This window comes from Athalia rosae, chromosome 4 (assembly GCF_917208135.1).
Source record: "Athalia rosae chromosome 4, iyAthRosa1.1, whole genome shotgun sequence".
Classification (NCBI taxonomy): domain Eukaryota; kingdom Metazoa; phylum Arthropoda; class Insecta; order Hymenoptera; family Athaliidae; genus Athalia; species Athalia rosae.
The window spans coordinates 15573241-15590616 of NC_064029.1; the positions used below are offsets into that span (position 1 = coordinate 15573241).

Genomic DNA, 17376 nt, shown 5'->3' on the forward strand with positions numbered 1-17376 from the left:
TGACGTCAATGCAGCGATTCTTCTTCATCTCGACTGTATACTACCGATGCGACATTGTACACGTGTAATGAACACGTACACGTATATCTCAATACAATTATCGCAGTATAAGGATATACGAAGAATCAGTGACTCCTTTTTTTTTTCGATCCACTTTTCTTCTCGCTACCTCTTGTACTTCGGCTTCGTTAATTGTCAGTTATGCGCGAGCTGGTTCTCGAAAATTATTTCGATAAAAATCAAATCATCTCCAGTTTTGATAGGAGGCAGGTAAATGAACGAGTAGCGCTATTGTCGGGATTGACGTATCGGGGATCGGTGGGCAGAGCCCCCGTATACTGCCGGGCCGGTGAAATGGGAGGAAATAAAATAAGTCCGAAACATCTTCGTGACAGAAGATTCATCACTCGGTAGTCGGTAAGCGGGACCGACCCTCGACGACTTTTCCTTTTCTCTTTTTCTATTTCCCTCTTTCTTACTCCTCTACCCTCCTCTCTTTTTCACCGATCTTTATCTTTCCGTGTCAAATGAGTTCTGCTTCGCTACAGAAATTAGTTAAGTGGTTCTAACTGTCCCGAGCCCCGCTCTCGGACCCCCGGAATTCATTTATTTTTTCTCCTTCCCCGCTCTCTTCTCTTCCTTTTCTGCGGGTTCCTACGGCGCGCTCTGGAGTTTCCGATTCGAAATTTGAAAAATTCGAAAAATAAATCGAAATAAAATGAAGTAAAAAAAAAAAATCGAACCCCATCCATTTTTAATACACGAGAATCGGACGTGCTCGTGGTTTTCCGTGACGTCGAATTATTACACGCTCTATATAATTAGGTGGCAATTAAAACTGACACCGATTGCGACGAAAATAATGTGGTGGACGGTGTGCGCGGTCCGGAGTGCAACGTACGTCGCACGTCGTTGACGCTTCTTTTCGACGCTTTTTTAGTTATGCGATTTTTCCGAGGATATTTTGATAAATCGTGATATTCTGTCAGTGACAAATGTAACTCTGAGAAAAGAAAAAACAAAAAATCGTTCGACCGAACAGCGCTGCAGTCGAATAATAATTAAACACGGCGCACACGTAATTCGAGTTATACACCGACGACGAGAGCGACCCCGATGTCAATGGGAATGGGAACGCGCCTCGTGTTTTGCCGATCCGTAAGTTGAAGCGAGACGCGATTTTTGAGAGAAAAATTAATTTTTCTAAACTAGAAAAAAAGAAGGAGTTCGAAACCAGGTAACCTATTTTTCCACTCGTCGCGATATTTCGTCTCGTTTCCTTTTTTCTACGATTCGGACATTTTTTTTCCGAATCTCTCGACACCGTCCTTCGACAATAATTTTCTCGCGCTTCGGGACGAGCTTCCTCTGAGGCTGGGACGGGGTTTATCGGAGGGATAAAATTTTCGATATCTTTTCCGATATTCAAAGATCTCCGTATTAGGAAATCCGCGTGATATCCTCGCGTGTATCCCTACGTATTGCCGCAGCACCGCACCACCAGCAGCAACTGTGAGCTTCAAGTCTCGCAAAACTGATAAATTATGCATTGCATTATTCATGCTCCACTGCCATAACCATACGCAACCATTTACAAAGGCTTGTCATCTCGGTGCATACGGCAAAACTTGTACATTGCACAGAGTTTCATTTCGCCTATGTTACATTCTACCCACCGCGAAATATAGTCATACAACGCGCGACGAAAGAAAAAAAATTAAAAAACCAAAAAAAAAAAAAATCGATGGGAGAAAAAAAAATTGAAGAAAGAAAAAATCCCCTCCTGGGACGTTTCGTCGTCCGCAAAAATAATCAACGTGAATAATGAAAAAAAGACGATTAAAAAAATGTCAGCGAAGCAATATATTAAGCAGATACGTGTATACATACACAGAACTGACTGCGAGAATATAATCTCCTTTATATTTTTTACTGGTTCAAGGAGACTGAGATCTTCTTCGCTTTGTTGTTTTGCTCTTAATCAAAAAAAGTCTCTCTGACCAAATATGTCCCCCACGTAATACGCGTATACGTACGTATATCCTGTTTTACTGTTATATACACACGGGGGCTTTTGCATTACCGCGTTTCAAAGCGCAGAAAAACATATTTTTTCAGATGATTTATATTATAATTTGTTTTTTCTTTCTCTCTTTGCGGTTTCAGAATCTGCGGCGAGAACTGTGCGCATCGCGTTCGCGCGTTCCAAATTTCCCGAAGAATAATTCGTTCGCCGTTATATTCGACTGCCGGATTATCGAACGCTCTCATTTCGTTCGGGAGCCAAATAAAAATCTAGGGAATAATCAGGTGAGTGATTCGCATCTGCCTTTTATTTTTATTCGCTATTCGCTAACGTGGCACGAGTACGAGATGAACGTGATGCACCGGCGGTGCATCGGGTAATGCAGCTGCGTCGCGACGCCGACGGTTTGTCGGTGCCTTTCGTGTCGGTTCGTTGATATTCGGAAGAGGCGCCGTTACGGAGAGGGAAAAGTAAGTCCGCGTTTGGTGGGGGAGACGCAGTCTCCAGGATAATCCGTATTCCAGTGTATGGTGGGGACTCCAGTAAAACGCAGCGCGCTATTCAATTGTGAGTCAACTTTCGGAGTGAGCGGCCGTACGTAACGGCGCTCGCGAATCGCGTGATTACAATCGGTCGACCCCGCAGCCTTCTACGGGATTTTCATTAATCGTAAATAAAGTACACACATCCGCGAACAGATCAACGAGAGAACAACGACGCACGAATAATCCAAAATATTACAAAGTGAACAACGTATCGAGGAAATAATAATGCGTTTCATTTTAATACGATCCCGTTGCAGTGACGTGGTGCTCCGTTTTCGATGTTAAATAATTTGAAAAAGTAAAAAAATAATAATACCAAAAACTTGATGCATACGCATACGTTAAACGAATCTCGCTTTATCTCGTCCTCTTGTTTGTTGGTCGTTTGGTTATTTATTTTTTTTTTTTGTTGCTGTCGTCGTTGAATAAACGCGATTAGATCGTCGTTTGATTAACACAGTGCCTTATCGATAAGACCGGAGGATACTTGTGCTACGTTCGAAAAAGGAAAAAAAAAAAAAAAAAACCACCCAAAAATCGATCGTTCGATTATTTCGGAATTACTGCTGCGCGCGTAGTCGCGCTCGTTCACCAGTGTAAATCGGTGTTTCACAGCGAAAAAGAAATCGGCACCGATTACCAAAAAAAAAAAAATTCTTTCGTTTTTTTTTTCTTCAAAAAAAAAACGTACTAAAAAAACACGTACAAATTTTTGGATTATCTATCAGAATAAATACCGTGCGGCAGCTATGACTGCGGACGGTTTATTATTCGAGACCACCAGCACCCCAGGGCATCTCGCACCTACCCCGCAGCGACTTGAGAGGCTACTTTCGAAACAACCTCTCGAGGAACTCTACGAGGTCGAGGAACAACCCTTTGCAAGGTGAGCAAAATCATTCGGTATTCGTTCTCCTAAAAAAATTTTCCCCGATATTTCGTCGTCCCTATTCGCGGTATGACAATGGCAATTTCCGCGTACACGTGGGTGTACGCCTAACTACGTTTAAATGCCGAGGTATGCAGGTACAACGTACGACACAACGGCGCGACGTACATGGGTGTACGTAAGTACCTGTGAGAGAGTAAGCGTGTATCGACTTGGTATGTAGGTACGCATATTTTCTAACCGGTAAAATAATAATCGCGTAATTGCTTCCTCCTCAGGATTTTACGACCGAATATAACTTTAAAGTCCATCGAGTCGCGCGAGAGCGACTCGATGTTTTATAGAAATTTATAAACGAATGTCTTCTGCTGCAAATATATGTGTAATTATTTTACACGTACCCGCAAACGCACACGTATTTAGAATACTGGAGTTCGGTAGTTTTTCGTGTCAAGGTATGGTACGCTAATACCGAACAACAACAACAGCCACGAACGACCGACGAACAACGGGCCATGTGTATACAAAGAGAGTACGGATAGGTATATACGTAAACAGAAGGATATATTATCATAGCGTCGAAGAAAGTTCGACCGCTGTGGGAGAGGTCGTGGCACACGATACCTACGCTTCGTACGAATACGTCGCATTCGCCTCATTCCACTGGGCTACGTACGTAAGTACGGAAGAAAATTAAGTGGCGGAAAAATATCGTCCGGAGAAAAGGAATTGATTGGTGAACAAAAAAAGAAAAAAAAAGAGTCAATCCAAATGTCAAGAGGTCAACGAAATTTTTATCGATTCTTCGTCGTCGTCGTGGTCATCGTGCTGCATTTTCTGGAACGTGAGTAGAAACGTAGAAAAAGGAATAGAAAAATTATTGATTTTTCATTTTCGTAAATAATTTTGTTATTTGTGAGCGTAAAATATGTGCATCATTGTTCGCCTATGATAGAATATGGGTGCACGACGACGTCCTTGACTACATAGAATTATACTAGGAACTAGATCTGCTGTATGTATATTACTGGGATTGTATGATACATTCCTACACGTAGTATATACATCGCTGTATATATATACACAAGCCGTTGAATTAATTTCCTTGCAATTCTACCACTAGGTATACATACGTACATATATCTATGTAAATGTATTATAACATGCCCCGGTGCACTCGTTGATTGTAAAAAGCGAACCGCAATTCTGTTTTTTTTTTTTTTTTTATTTTCGTTTTTTTTTAATTATTTTAATTTCTTTTTCTCCCTTATCTCTTCTCTATTATACATATATCCACAGTGATTCTCTTTGGCGTGAGATAAATCGCGCTCGTCTTGTTGCTAAAAAAAATTCCGATTACAGCTCGAGAAACTTATTATTCCATTCGCTGTTGAGATTATTTCATATTCTTTGAGCGAAAGATTGAAAGAAAATAAATAAATAAATAAACAAACGACGATTGGGTTTATTTCTGACGAACGGTAAAAATCAGTCGAATGATTTCTTCATAATTTCACGCCCATAGGTATGTCGAACCTGTTACACTTTTGTGCATATAGCTACTTATGCTTAACCGTTTGACATCGGTAGAAAGGTGCAGGTGTGTTACGAGTGTATTAGAATGCGTTTCAAATGGGTTATACGCACACTCTATATCGTGTATGCAGGTATACCCGCTTACAAAATAGATAAATATATTGCGAGTCTGTTTTGAATTTATGTATATGGGTTTGTATACGTACCTATTCCGATATTATTCATGTACTGTAACGATCTTTACGCGCGATTTGTTCCGCAGAATTCGGAGGACCGATCGATCGATCGATCGATCGATTAAAATCACGGTCAACTGCGGATCGTCACGAATTACCGCATTTATCCTAGATTTTGATACGGACCGTTTCAAGAACTGAATCTCCACGCCACAATTTTATTTCTCATTCTCACTACCGATTCTACCCAATCCCTGCGATTTTTCTTCATTCATATACGAACACATGGAATTTTTCTTCTTCTTTTTTTTTTGCCGTGATTCGGATCTGATCGGTGCGGAATTCCGACGTACGTATACTTATGGTCGGCCGAAGTCGTATATTCGCCGATGAGGATATATATAATTAAGACAATGCCTTCGAGGCATGGATCGGTACGGTTGATTGTACACTCGTAGATGTACACTCGAGATCTTTTACGTAGTAGGTATAAATGCTTGCGTACAACTAACAGTCAAAAGTTAGTTAGTTCATTCGACCGGACTAACAGCGACGGTGATTCGGTCCGAACGATCCGAACGTACTTTGACTAGAAAATATTTCTCATCCGTGTTGCAACCGTATCGATCATTCGATCGTTTTCCCGATTGATTTCCAATACGAGAATAACGCATAAGCGGCGCGTAAAGTAACGATGATATTTCCGTGATCACTTGGGCGAATCGAAAGCCGCACCGCGCGCGGTTGATTTCAACCGAATGCCCGTCCCCCCTCCGCTCCCTTCGAGGGGCCCTATATCATATACTTTATACTATGTATATATATACATCCACTCGACGGTTACACCCGGGGGCCCCAAAGATGTGCTACATTCGTCCAAGTTCCGATCTCTTCTCTTCGATCAACCGCGGTCACTGCCACCGATCTTAAAACTGCCTTAAAAATACCCGTGCCAAGATCTTTTCAATTCCGGATTATCGATGGTATCGATTTTTTAATATTCGATGTCGACGTGGGCGTGATCACCATTTCGAATGATTCGGTAAAGAGAGAAAATAGACGAGGAGACGAACGTCCCAGATTATGCAGGGGGGTGATACGGGATAATATTGAGTAGGCGATGCAGAAGAGGTACCTTTTTCGCGGTGGCACGTTGCGTCTAAAGTACATAAAGTTGAGGTGAGGAAAGGCGGTGCTTGTTGCATAGTTGCAGCTATACGTACACACCAGCGGAATCGTAATATCGTGTACCAATGTATACGTATCTCTCTCCATATACGTACGAATATCTAGTTATGTGTCTCTCTCTGAGACGTACGTATTTTCTGTAAAGGTATATAAGGAAGACGCCAGTAGGGTGGTTATACGGGCGACGGCATTCCGATATGCACGTGCATGACTTATTCATTAACACCTGGGGTCTCTCTATACCGGGCGCCTAATCATTTCTCACCCGATCATTACTCTCGTCCCAGCTATTTTCTTTTCCTTTCGAATTTTTATCATCTTTCATTTTCTCAATCATTCGTAACGTAATCGTCGTCGCTGCACGCTCCGTCAATTCGCGCACACGCCTTCTACGGACTCTCGTATCGTAAAATATATACATTAGGTGTAAGCGTAAATTTATTACCGCGTACATATCGAATCCTCTCTCTCTCTCTCTCTCTACTTCTAATCAATTAACGAATTTCGTCCTTTCCTGACTTTTTTTCATTTCGACTTTCGTTTTGGTTTTTTTTTTCTTTTTTTTTTTTTTCGCCGCAGCGTACATGCGCGCCCGGTTAGTAGTGGGTACGGTTCGTAAGGTTTTAAACGTATCTACCAATAAGGGTATAAATATCGGACTACGATGCATACCAGACGGTCTCCGAATACCCCTTTCTCGGCCACTGCTGCACGTTCGCGGTGGTGGGTAGCCATCCGGGTTATTTTAGAACCACGGCAAAGCCTTAGCCTTACAGACGAAGAGCGCACAAGCCCCCACGGCTATCCGCGGTCGCCCGTCCAACGTTACGTGCTCTCCTCGATGATAATTTTCAAAGTTTACCGAAACCCGGTATTAATTTTTGAAAGATATCCACACGCTAGCGGGAGGTGCCTTGGAAATTTTTTTGAAAAATAAATATAACGGTGATCGTGGTTTGAATTGTTTTTTTTTTCGTTTTTTCGTTTCTTTTTTTTTTGTTCAAGCTATAGAGTTTTAGTGTACGTTTGAGATATATATATATATATATTATAAATATACATTGGCGATCAGTCTAGTGACTTCGAGTGGAATTTCGAACTGTACAAACTAACCGGATTTCAAAACGAACGTAAACCTATAAATTTTATGTACCGAACGCAATAAGAATTTTAATTATTCACTTATGAGAGGATTTATGGAAACTTTATAACGTTTTACTGACACGACGTTTCGAGTCCAGCAGTTTGATTCTAATTCCGATTAATAATGAGCCGGAATAGAAGTTTGCGTTTATTCGAAAAACAAGAAGCAATCGCATTTATCGCGGTTTGTCAACCGTGTGTTGTACGTATAGCTCCGACCGCGTGGATCTCTCTATCTCGGTTTAATTAGGTAGCATTTTAGCACCTACGCGTTTTACATTTTTTCACATTTACAAATCGCGTATGTACTACCCAACGACCGTACATCCTTTCTAAAAACAAACGGAAAGAAAAAACCTGTTCTTTCCTTTCAACAAACTCGATGGTACCTTACACCCATTTCTTTCATCATATTTATTATATCGTCGACGTGCAAACGCGTTACCTCTTCATTCGATTCTACGTTTTTACAGTTTTATTTGTAGAATTTTTTTTTTCGTTTTTTTCTCAATTTTATCTTCCCGCATGTTTGTGCGCGCTGGCATATTATATAATAAAGTTCCTCAAAGTTTAGTGCCCCCGCTTTATAACCGTAAAGATCAACGAGCATCGTCGCGTACGACGTATACCCGGTAAAATCTTACCGCCGTGTCGTTTCACGTGTACCTCTTCCATAACCGCTGCGATCTCATGACTTAGAAATTCCCGATCTACATTATTTCGAGGTTTTTTTAAAATTTTTACAAACCGCTTCAAAAAGAATAAATGAGGGGTAGGACTGATCTAGATGTCTCTCAGGCAGTTGGGTTCTTTCGTTCTTTTCGTTTCTCTTTTTTTTCTTCTCCTCGTTTTTTTGTTCGTTGGTTTTTGGGGAAATTTATTCTTCTTTGTGAACCGCGTGTACGCGACCTAAGATATATCCTGTATCAAACATCCTGCAGGACGCAGCTGCCGACGAACGGCCCGTGCGCCCTGCCCCAGGAGAACAGCTGTTCTGTAAAAACGTGTTTGTCATTGGCAAAGACTCTCATTTTATAGGGGAGTCTTTTTTTTTTCTTTTACTTACCTACGCCACTTCGTGTCTCGACGACGAATTTTGAAAATATCTCTTCTGTCTGTAATGTGCCAAGAGAAAAAATAAAATTTTTGCACACGTACATGTGAAAAAAAAATTGATGAAAAACCCGTCTTCGTCCTCTCGAAATTGCGATAAAAAAAGGCGATCATTCCGGTTATAGAAGAGTATGAAAAAATGAAGTCTGTTTTTTTTTTCGTTGAGTTTTTTCTTCCTGTACCAGACGAATTTATTCCCATGGAATGGAAATGAACCGCGATCGTAAAATGTATAAAATATTTCGAAATCGTGATCACGCAGCAGCAGCAGCAGCAGCAGCACAGTAACAGCGGGGTAGTGATCTAGGGTAAAGGTGGGCCATTCAGATCACGACCTTATAGATCATTGCGATCGTAAATGATCCAGTAATATACCCTTTCTCTGTACTCCGCGAGGCATAACTTTCGTGTCGTGAAACCCCCGTAGCCGGTAACCGAGGATCGTGCAGATCGTAGGATCCATAGATCTTTAGATGTGTCAGGTTATGTTACGTACTTTATAACTCCGCGGTAATCCTGGGGATAGACGTAATAATGTATAATACATTGCACAATTATTCAGCTGCATATCTCCATCTGTACGTCCTCGAGATTTTTTTTTATCGCCGTACTCCGTTGCAAAATTTTAACAGTAGATATGTTTTAAAAAACCTATACGAAAGAATTTTGATTCTTTCAGTTTTTTTCTTTTTTTTTCTTATTTCTCTATTCTCCATTATTCGCGGTTGACACTATACGCATCGCGTGACAATCGTGCGTTAAATTAGCGCTACTGTAATTCTAATAAACACGCGATTAGGCAAACAATTTAATGGATTTTAATGGTTTTCAAACCGTGAAAGATTGGCGTTACCTCAATCAAACGGATGCCTCGTATCGTGATATTTCTTTCTTTTTTTTTTCTTCATCGCAAGTAGATTAAACAAATTTTCTATCAAAATCTTCTCCTTTTTTCTTCGTCCATCGATTTCCTTCTTTTTTTTTTTTTTCGTCTCTCGTTTAAAATATTTTTACGACGCTCCATTCGGCGTGCCCACGCCTATATTTATTTTATTTTCTCTCGTTTCTTTCATCTCCGGCCTCGATGTATATCTCAAAACGCATCCGCGCCAGAGACTCACGTTTATTCAGAGATGCTGGCTGCTTCCATTCATATAAAACCGAGAAACTGCGGCGGCATAGGTCGCGTGCTCCTCCGTCTGTGTGGAGTCTACACGTACACGTGTTCTCCGGAAGGGTTTCTTCTCTCTTATTTTCGCTCAATTTTATTTACATTTTATTCGATGAATGAAAAAAAAAACGAGTGAAAAATAAGAAAAAAAACAAAATATTCAATATCACTACAGATCGACTTATATATAAAATATATAAAAATAGTAAAAAATATGGTTATAGTTCGCCTTTTTTTTGTTCGGACGTCTGTCCGTACAGAGCGGTACGAATGTCTTTGCGGAATTCATGTGCCTACCGACGAAAAATCTGTATCAAGTTCGTATCAATGCTACGAAAGTATCACGGAATTCGATTTAGAAAATTGTTAACTGTAATATAAATTCAACTCCGTAGTACCGCGGGTTTCATATATACAGTGTAACCCATTACCATGCTTCTGTTGCTGCACCTCTCTTTTCGAACGATATTAAACTACGAGGACAGGTAGAGGTAATGGTATGGAACTGCTCTTACTTCCCACGTGTTATACGGGCGTACTAAAACTATCTTGAAGTTTGAAGTTTTTCTATCATATTTTTTTCCTCTTCTTTCACATACTCATAGCTTACGGTGTGGGTGTTTATCTTCATCCATGCGCGTACAGCCTAGCTTTGTTAGGTGTCACTTGTTCCTTTGACTTTGTAGTCCGTCTCCGGTTCTTTTATATATTCATCAGGTTTTTTTTAACTTTTTTTTCTCTTTTTTCTTCAATTTGTATTTATTCTTTTTTCATTTCCATATGGGATCGGTGCATTGACGCGGTGTAGGAGGCAGCGTACTTTTTTTTTTAACAGTCGATAGAAAACCTATGCTAAGCTTTCAACCGATTTGTAAAGTCACGTACGCAACTGCATTTTAGAAAAAGAAATAAAATTACATATATATATATATATATTCAAAATATGAGGAGTCTCACTCTCTCTATTCGTTCGTGAATTCGTGGATTTTCTCACCTTAGAAAAAAAACTGAAGAGAGAGGGGAAGAACTTTTTGACGATCATATTCGTCGGATGAGATGTTCTCTCTGTAATCTCATTGACCTGGAAGCTGATCGAGTACGATGAAAAAGAAAAAAAATAAAAATAAAAATTGAAAGACCTCGGTGTAAAAATAGAAGATATTATATTCCAGTGCCCCTAATTTTGTACGACCCAGTCCATTGTCTAGTCGATTCGCTCGAAGGTGTACGAGCTCCTCCTTCTGCAGTTTTCGATAGTTGTATAGTTTGCGTCGGTGGGAGTAACGACTACGGCAGCTGCCAATCACGTAGATTCGATTCGGTCTAGTTCCAAGGCAATAGTTGGGTATCGTCGATTTCAACGATTACGAAACGATCGATCATCGCGATATCCCATCCTATCTTGAGCCCGCGATTGTAAGAGCCCCGTAGTAGTAATTCGGCAAGTTCGATGTATACAGGATGATGATCGTCGCGGGTCCGTGTCGTCATCCTAATTTCGTGTCGATGAATAAAATATCGACAGTTTTTATATCGTTACTTTTTTCTTTTTTTTCTCCTATAATTTTCATATCATCAGACTCCAGGTACAGAATTTCAAATGTGTATTGAGTTATACAGTTATATAGTTTACTGGCACAGCAACTCGATTTACACCGACCTTCACCTGGACCAGACAATTCCGTCATTTGTGTTACATGTATACCGATTCTGTTCTCCGTGTGCCGCCTACTTTTTCTTTCCACATGCATCGGCGCGAAATCTTTTTTTTTCTTATTTTCTCAAGTTTCCATTTCAAAACCGGACGCGAATCGTATTAATTCTCGTTTCTATCATCATCATCATCATCATCATCGTCATCATGAAATTATCAATATTTGTTCAAAGTTTCGCTTAGCCTCGTACTTTTCTTTTACTTTTTTTTTTTTTTCATACACACATAACACGCACATTCCATTTGACACTCGAGATGTTGCAGAAAATTTTCTATGTGTGACCAAATAACAAAGCGTCTCTCTCATATTTTAACGTTACTATACTTCTGCAGCTGTATAGTATAATATACAGTAAATTTGTTAGGTATAAATTGACCAACTAACGACCGACCTCGAAATCATTTGCGAATGTTTATTTTATACGAACCTGCCTCATTACCACATCGCGATTTTATTAACACCCTGGCGTACACGTTGTATATTCATATGAATATAGGTATGTAACACACGTGTAACGTACGTTGTATGTGTTCCAAGAATTGATCGTTGCAAGTAAATCAGGTTAAGAACGCGAAAGGTGCGATTAAAATCACCAACGACAATTTTGTCGAATTGGTTGTTTTTTTTTTTTTTTTCTTTCATCCGTAACTCCTCGTTTTCTTTCCTAATTTTTAACAACCGGAAATAAACGTGTATACCTACAGGTTTGAGCCCAGGTGCATATCTGCTTAATTTATACGTGAATTTTTTTTTATATATTTTTTTTTTCTCTTAGGGGAAGAAATTTTGCACTTTCTCTAGAGAATTTTAGAAGCTTTCTTGCTCCGACTAGATCTATAAAGTTACGTAAAATCGGACCATACATCGATAGCTTGATGTATACGACAAGAGAACATGAGAAATTTATATTACTCGTATCCAGCAGGTTCGTTTATTCGTTCGATCGATCGGCCGATTAGAATTGGAATTCGCAGGTCTCTTTTGAGACCCACGGTGTACACGCGACTGTACGGGCAGCAAAAGACACCCACTCTAAAGTTCCTTTCTAATGTAAACCAGGATCTTGCGCTCGCCGACTATTCTCATGTATATATATATATATATATATATATATGTATGTATATTTATTATACATATATACGTTATAATTACACACGGTGATTTTATATCGCTACTTATTATATATATTTCTTCAAGAATTCCGGTAGGCAGTTGTTGTTCTGCCCACCATTATGTACTTCCAATGGCGCCTCTTATATACCGTACACATGTAACCGGATGATACGAACGTATAATTTGTCGAGTACACATGCCTTGTCATAAAACTTATGGCAATCTTTTTTTTTTTTTTTTGTCAACGTAGATCTGGTTGAAAATTTTATTTTTTTCAAAAAAGAAAGAAAAAACAGAAAAAAAATGCTTTGAATTTATCTCACGTGTGCGCGACCAACGCGTGATTAGAATTTTCAATACGGTAGACATGACTTAGATGGAAGATAAAGAAAAAAGTAAAAAGTAAAATGTCTATCGAGCCAGCATCTCTCGGTTTACTTTTACTCATGGGGGGAACGATCATCGTCGTCATCATCATCATCATCGTCGGACTCCTGCGTTTGCTCCCAGTGCTGTGGATGCTGCTGTTCGCGATGACGACGACGACGACGACGATGATGATGATGATGATGATGATCACCGTGGACACCGTACTCGGTTTGCATCGCACGACCGGTGGACGACGCCACACGTTGGATTTCACTTGGACGTTGTAATTTACATTCGGTGTGAGGTTTTCAACGCGACGTCCGCACGCCGTTTGCCGTTTTTCGACGTCGATGTTCGTGTTCACGTTGAGATCGTATGTATGTATTAGACGCCGTATACGTACGAGAGATACGCGAGAAAAATTTTCTGATCCAAAGACCGAGAACCGTGTGTGGCTAAAGAAAGCCCCCATGGGCGTTACGGAGATCGGACAGTCTCAGGTGAAACCGTGACGGCCAAGGTTACGCGATTGCTGTAAAGATTTCCAAAAAAAAATTCTACCGAAGAAACGTCTGAAAATTGCGACATTTTTATTCATTTTTCGCTTCTTCTTTTCTTCGCTTCTATCCTCGGTCGTCCTCTTCGAGATTTCCCGTCCCGAAATCAAAAATAATCAAACACAATTGTTTGTTCTTTTTCCACAGTCCGTACCGCGGGTAACATTATCTATGGTAATTTGATAATCATCGCTCGTATACGGAGGTAGAGATTTTCGAAGAGCGGATCATTTGATGTAACAAAATTTCTCGTTACTTATTTAGATGACAGCGAATCGTTTGCGAACAGGTGCGCTTATTGGCGGGCAAATATAGGTAACTAGCGTCCTTTCTCCTTGGGTGGCGTCACTATATACAGCTGACCATCGCATCGTTGAACGCGAACATACCTTCATAGATTCATGTGTTGAAAAAATTTCATGTATAATACTTTGCACGCGTTTCGAACTTACATTTTTCTTTTCTCTTCTTTTCTTTTCTTTTCTTTTCTTTTCTTTTCTTTTTTTTTCCATCTGTACCGTAAGAGTAAGGTGAAAACGATCAGATGTGATGAATAATTTTATGAAACTTGAAGGGTCGTCTGTGCGGACAGTAGCGAAGTAGAATAATAAATTCTCGTGTAAGCGACCTCCCCGTGATACTGTACAATGAACGAATGAGTGGATAGAAAAAAAAAAAAATCAGAGCAGGGAGAACGACATAAAAATTAATGCCACACTCAAATTTCACCGAAAAATGTTTCCGAGCTCGTACAATACCGTCACTTCTGTGACACGTGTTTGTATAAAAGTGCAGCTGCGCCCGCACGCTCTCGAAAAATCCCTCCGGCTGAAAATTTAGGCCGGTATCTGTAACAATTTCGACTTCCGTCCACCTGGAGGAATCGTACATGGCAGTAGATTTTTCTCTTCTCTTTTTTTTTTCTTTCTTTTTATTTCAACTTTTTGTCACCCATGACTCCGTTACATCGCCGAAGATTTTAAATCGAATGGAATCTAATTTTTTTTCATCGATTATGTATTTTTCTTTTTTGAATTGAAATGTAAAAATATCCAAATGATACGTAGGTATGGCTGTGTGTAAGATATACATATGTGTATTAAACCGTGAAAGTTAAATCGTGATTACTGCAGAAACAGCTGTCGCTGCTGCTGCTGCTGCTGCGATTGGGAATTATATATTCGAGATCTTATGTATTTATATGCGTATATATATATATACATACTATATTCGTGTGTACCAAAAACCTGAGTGATGCGATGGAACTCGGGTTTGAAAATACCTTTAAGGTGGAGGAGATACGGCGTGATCCTCGCAACCGCGGCGAAAGTGGACGAAGTCGGTACATATATATATATATATATATATATATATATATATATTTAAAATAAAGTCGGACGTATTTCCTGCCGTAGCAACGGAAGTTTACCGTATATTATTATTATCATCATCATCATCATCGTCGTCGTCTTCGTCGTCGTCGTTTTTACGTAGATATGCAGAGGTACATATTAGCCACACCACCACCGGGTCTCTCACAATTAGCTCAGCTTTGACCCCGCGGGCCACTCGTCTCTAATATCTTTCTACGGTTCCTGTATCTAATAAATATCTATATACGTTATGTACTTTTACATTCTCATTTACGGCTTCAAGATATGTCCCCATTCTTTTGTCAAGACCCTCGGCTCCCCCCCCCCCCCCCCCTCTCAGATATTTGATATCATACGTCCCAAATGCTCCACACTACACGGTGTCTAACTATTATTTTCTTTTTCTTTTTTTGTCACTTTTCTATTCGTCACCACCGATGTCCAGGTACCTACCCAATCGAATCCGTGGTTTGATTTTCCTTCCGTCTATTTCTTAATTTTCGTCATTCGAATTTGAATCCGTTTCGCGAGTATCGTTAAAAATGACTTCGGAGTCGCGGTATAGCGCTCGGCATAGAGCGGCGCGGCGTGTGAAATATTTTTCACGTGGGTTTGGTCAGCATCTCGGCGGTATCAGAAGGAACGCCAGCGAATGATGATGACCTGGATGCAGTGAAACCTGCACAAACACCGCGCGGCGTTACAGTGTGGGACGTGATTTGCCTGGGGGCTTCGTCGTATGTACGCTCAGGGACCTGCGAATTCCACCTTTACAACCTGATCGCCCGCAGAGCGGTTATCGAAGTCGAAAAGCCCGAGTCGCGAGACTTCTTTTATTTATTTTTTTCTTTTTCAAAGATTTTCCGTTCCGTTCCAAGATTTCAACTTGTCGATCATTGTTAGTAAGAGGGTCGTGTGTCGACGCGAACAATCGAAGAAACTATACTCCAATTTTTTTGACAATCTTATCGGGACGCGTTAATTCGTTTGGCATCGATTTTTCGACGATATTTCTTTCGAAACTTCGGATGTCGTGAGTCACCTTCACGTTTTGGATAACGTCGTTATCGAGGCATCGATACTACCGTAATTTTTGTTAGATGTGTATGAATTTCACGCGTACGATATCTGGCGCCTGCAGCAGCAGCAGCAGCAGCATCAGCAGCAGTAGCATCGGCATAGCAGCGGTATCTCGGTTATTAACATCAGACGTCGTACGTTAGCACAGTTTTCTCCTCTCAAGACGACGCGAGAAGCCCCGCGGACTTGGCGCCGTATATTCCCGCGTCTCTTGCAGGCATGCGATGCGTTTCTTCTCTTCCGTTACAAAACTACCACGTGCGCGCGCGTGTCCGTGGCGTTCTATAAAGTATACGGGAAACCTGAACGGAGAGAGGAAAAAAACGACGGGAAAAAAAAAAAAGATTGAAACGAGGTAGAGGGAAGAAAAAAAAAAAAACGCATTCGCTTCCGAACGAAATCATCGCGGTCATCGTGTACGCTGTACGTACACACGAGATATCCCTCTCGATCTTACCAACTCTCAAAAACTTTTACGCATACAGGTATACGTGTACATGTGATAAGGTTGTAAGAAAAGAAATATATATATATATATATATATATATATATATATATTTTCTTTTTTTCTTTTATTCCATTCGATTTTTCCTCTTTTATTTTCATAAACGAACCGGATGAAGTTCTCTAACTAGATCAAGTCCTAATTAACTTACGGCGGGTGAATATTATTATACTTGTGTATATGTGTAAAATACAAGAAGAAATAATGTACTCGTAGATATATATATATCTCAAGAGCGAGATGAGACTGTGTCTTATGGTGGTATAATTTAAGAAGCGAACGTAGAGCGATTGCTAGAGATTTATCAATTTAGCAGCTAATATTAATTACGCCTTTCGCTCCGAGACGTTTTACAATATAACGTGGATATGTGTAGCAGAGTATTATCGCGGAGGGGATGGTAAAATGAGACGACAATGCCCCGGTTATGATTATCTTTACGTTTCTTATGAATTCGGGGCTAACGCGACGTCCGTCTGCGTCTCTTTGGATAAAGCCTTTTTTCTAGTTTTTTTTTTTTTTTTCTCTCTTCACGCGGCGTGTAGATTTTCTTTGTTAATCAACAGGTTTTATCAGCGTAGCTCCAGAAACCTAGATATATCGAATTATGGTCACTTTGCTAGAGATCGCGGGAGCCGATCATAATGATAATGGCGACGACGACGACGACGACGATGATGATGATGTTGGGGAAAATAAAGTCGATTGAAAAGTGAAGCTAGGCCACAACAAGTCGCGCGATCCTTTATTGGCCTTTGTGAAACCAACCACGTCCACTAGCTCGATATATATATAGATATACACGTGTAACGCCTATTACTCAAAGGAACTATCGCCTCATTTACTTCTTTACTTTTTTCTCTACTACTGTACACAA

General features: G+C 40.3%; 1 protein-coding gene across 2 annotated transcripts in view; it reads left to right on the plus strand.

Moving 5' to 3' along the window:
* The window catches only part of LOC105687654 (serine/threonine-protein kinase 17A-like), a 194651-nt gene that overhangs the window by 139844 nt on the left and 37431 nt on the right, over window positions 1-17376 (plus strand). For both annotated transcript variants that reach the window (XM_048654096.1, XM_048654098.1), the window contains 2 exons: window positions 2167-2310; window positions 3300-3457. In XM_048654096.1, the coding sequence (XP_048510053.1) occupies window positions 2167-2310; window positions 3300-3457 (302 nt within the window). The remainder of the gene's footprint in view (window positions 1-2166; window positions 2311-3299; window positions 3458-17376) is intronic.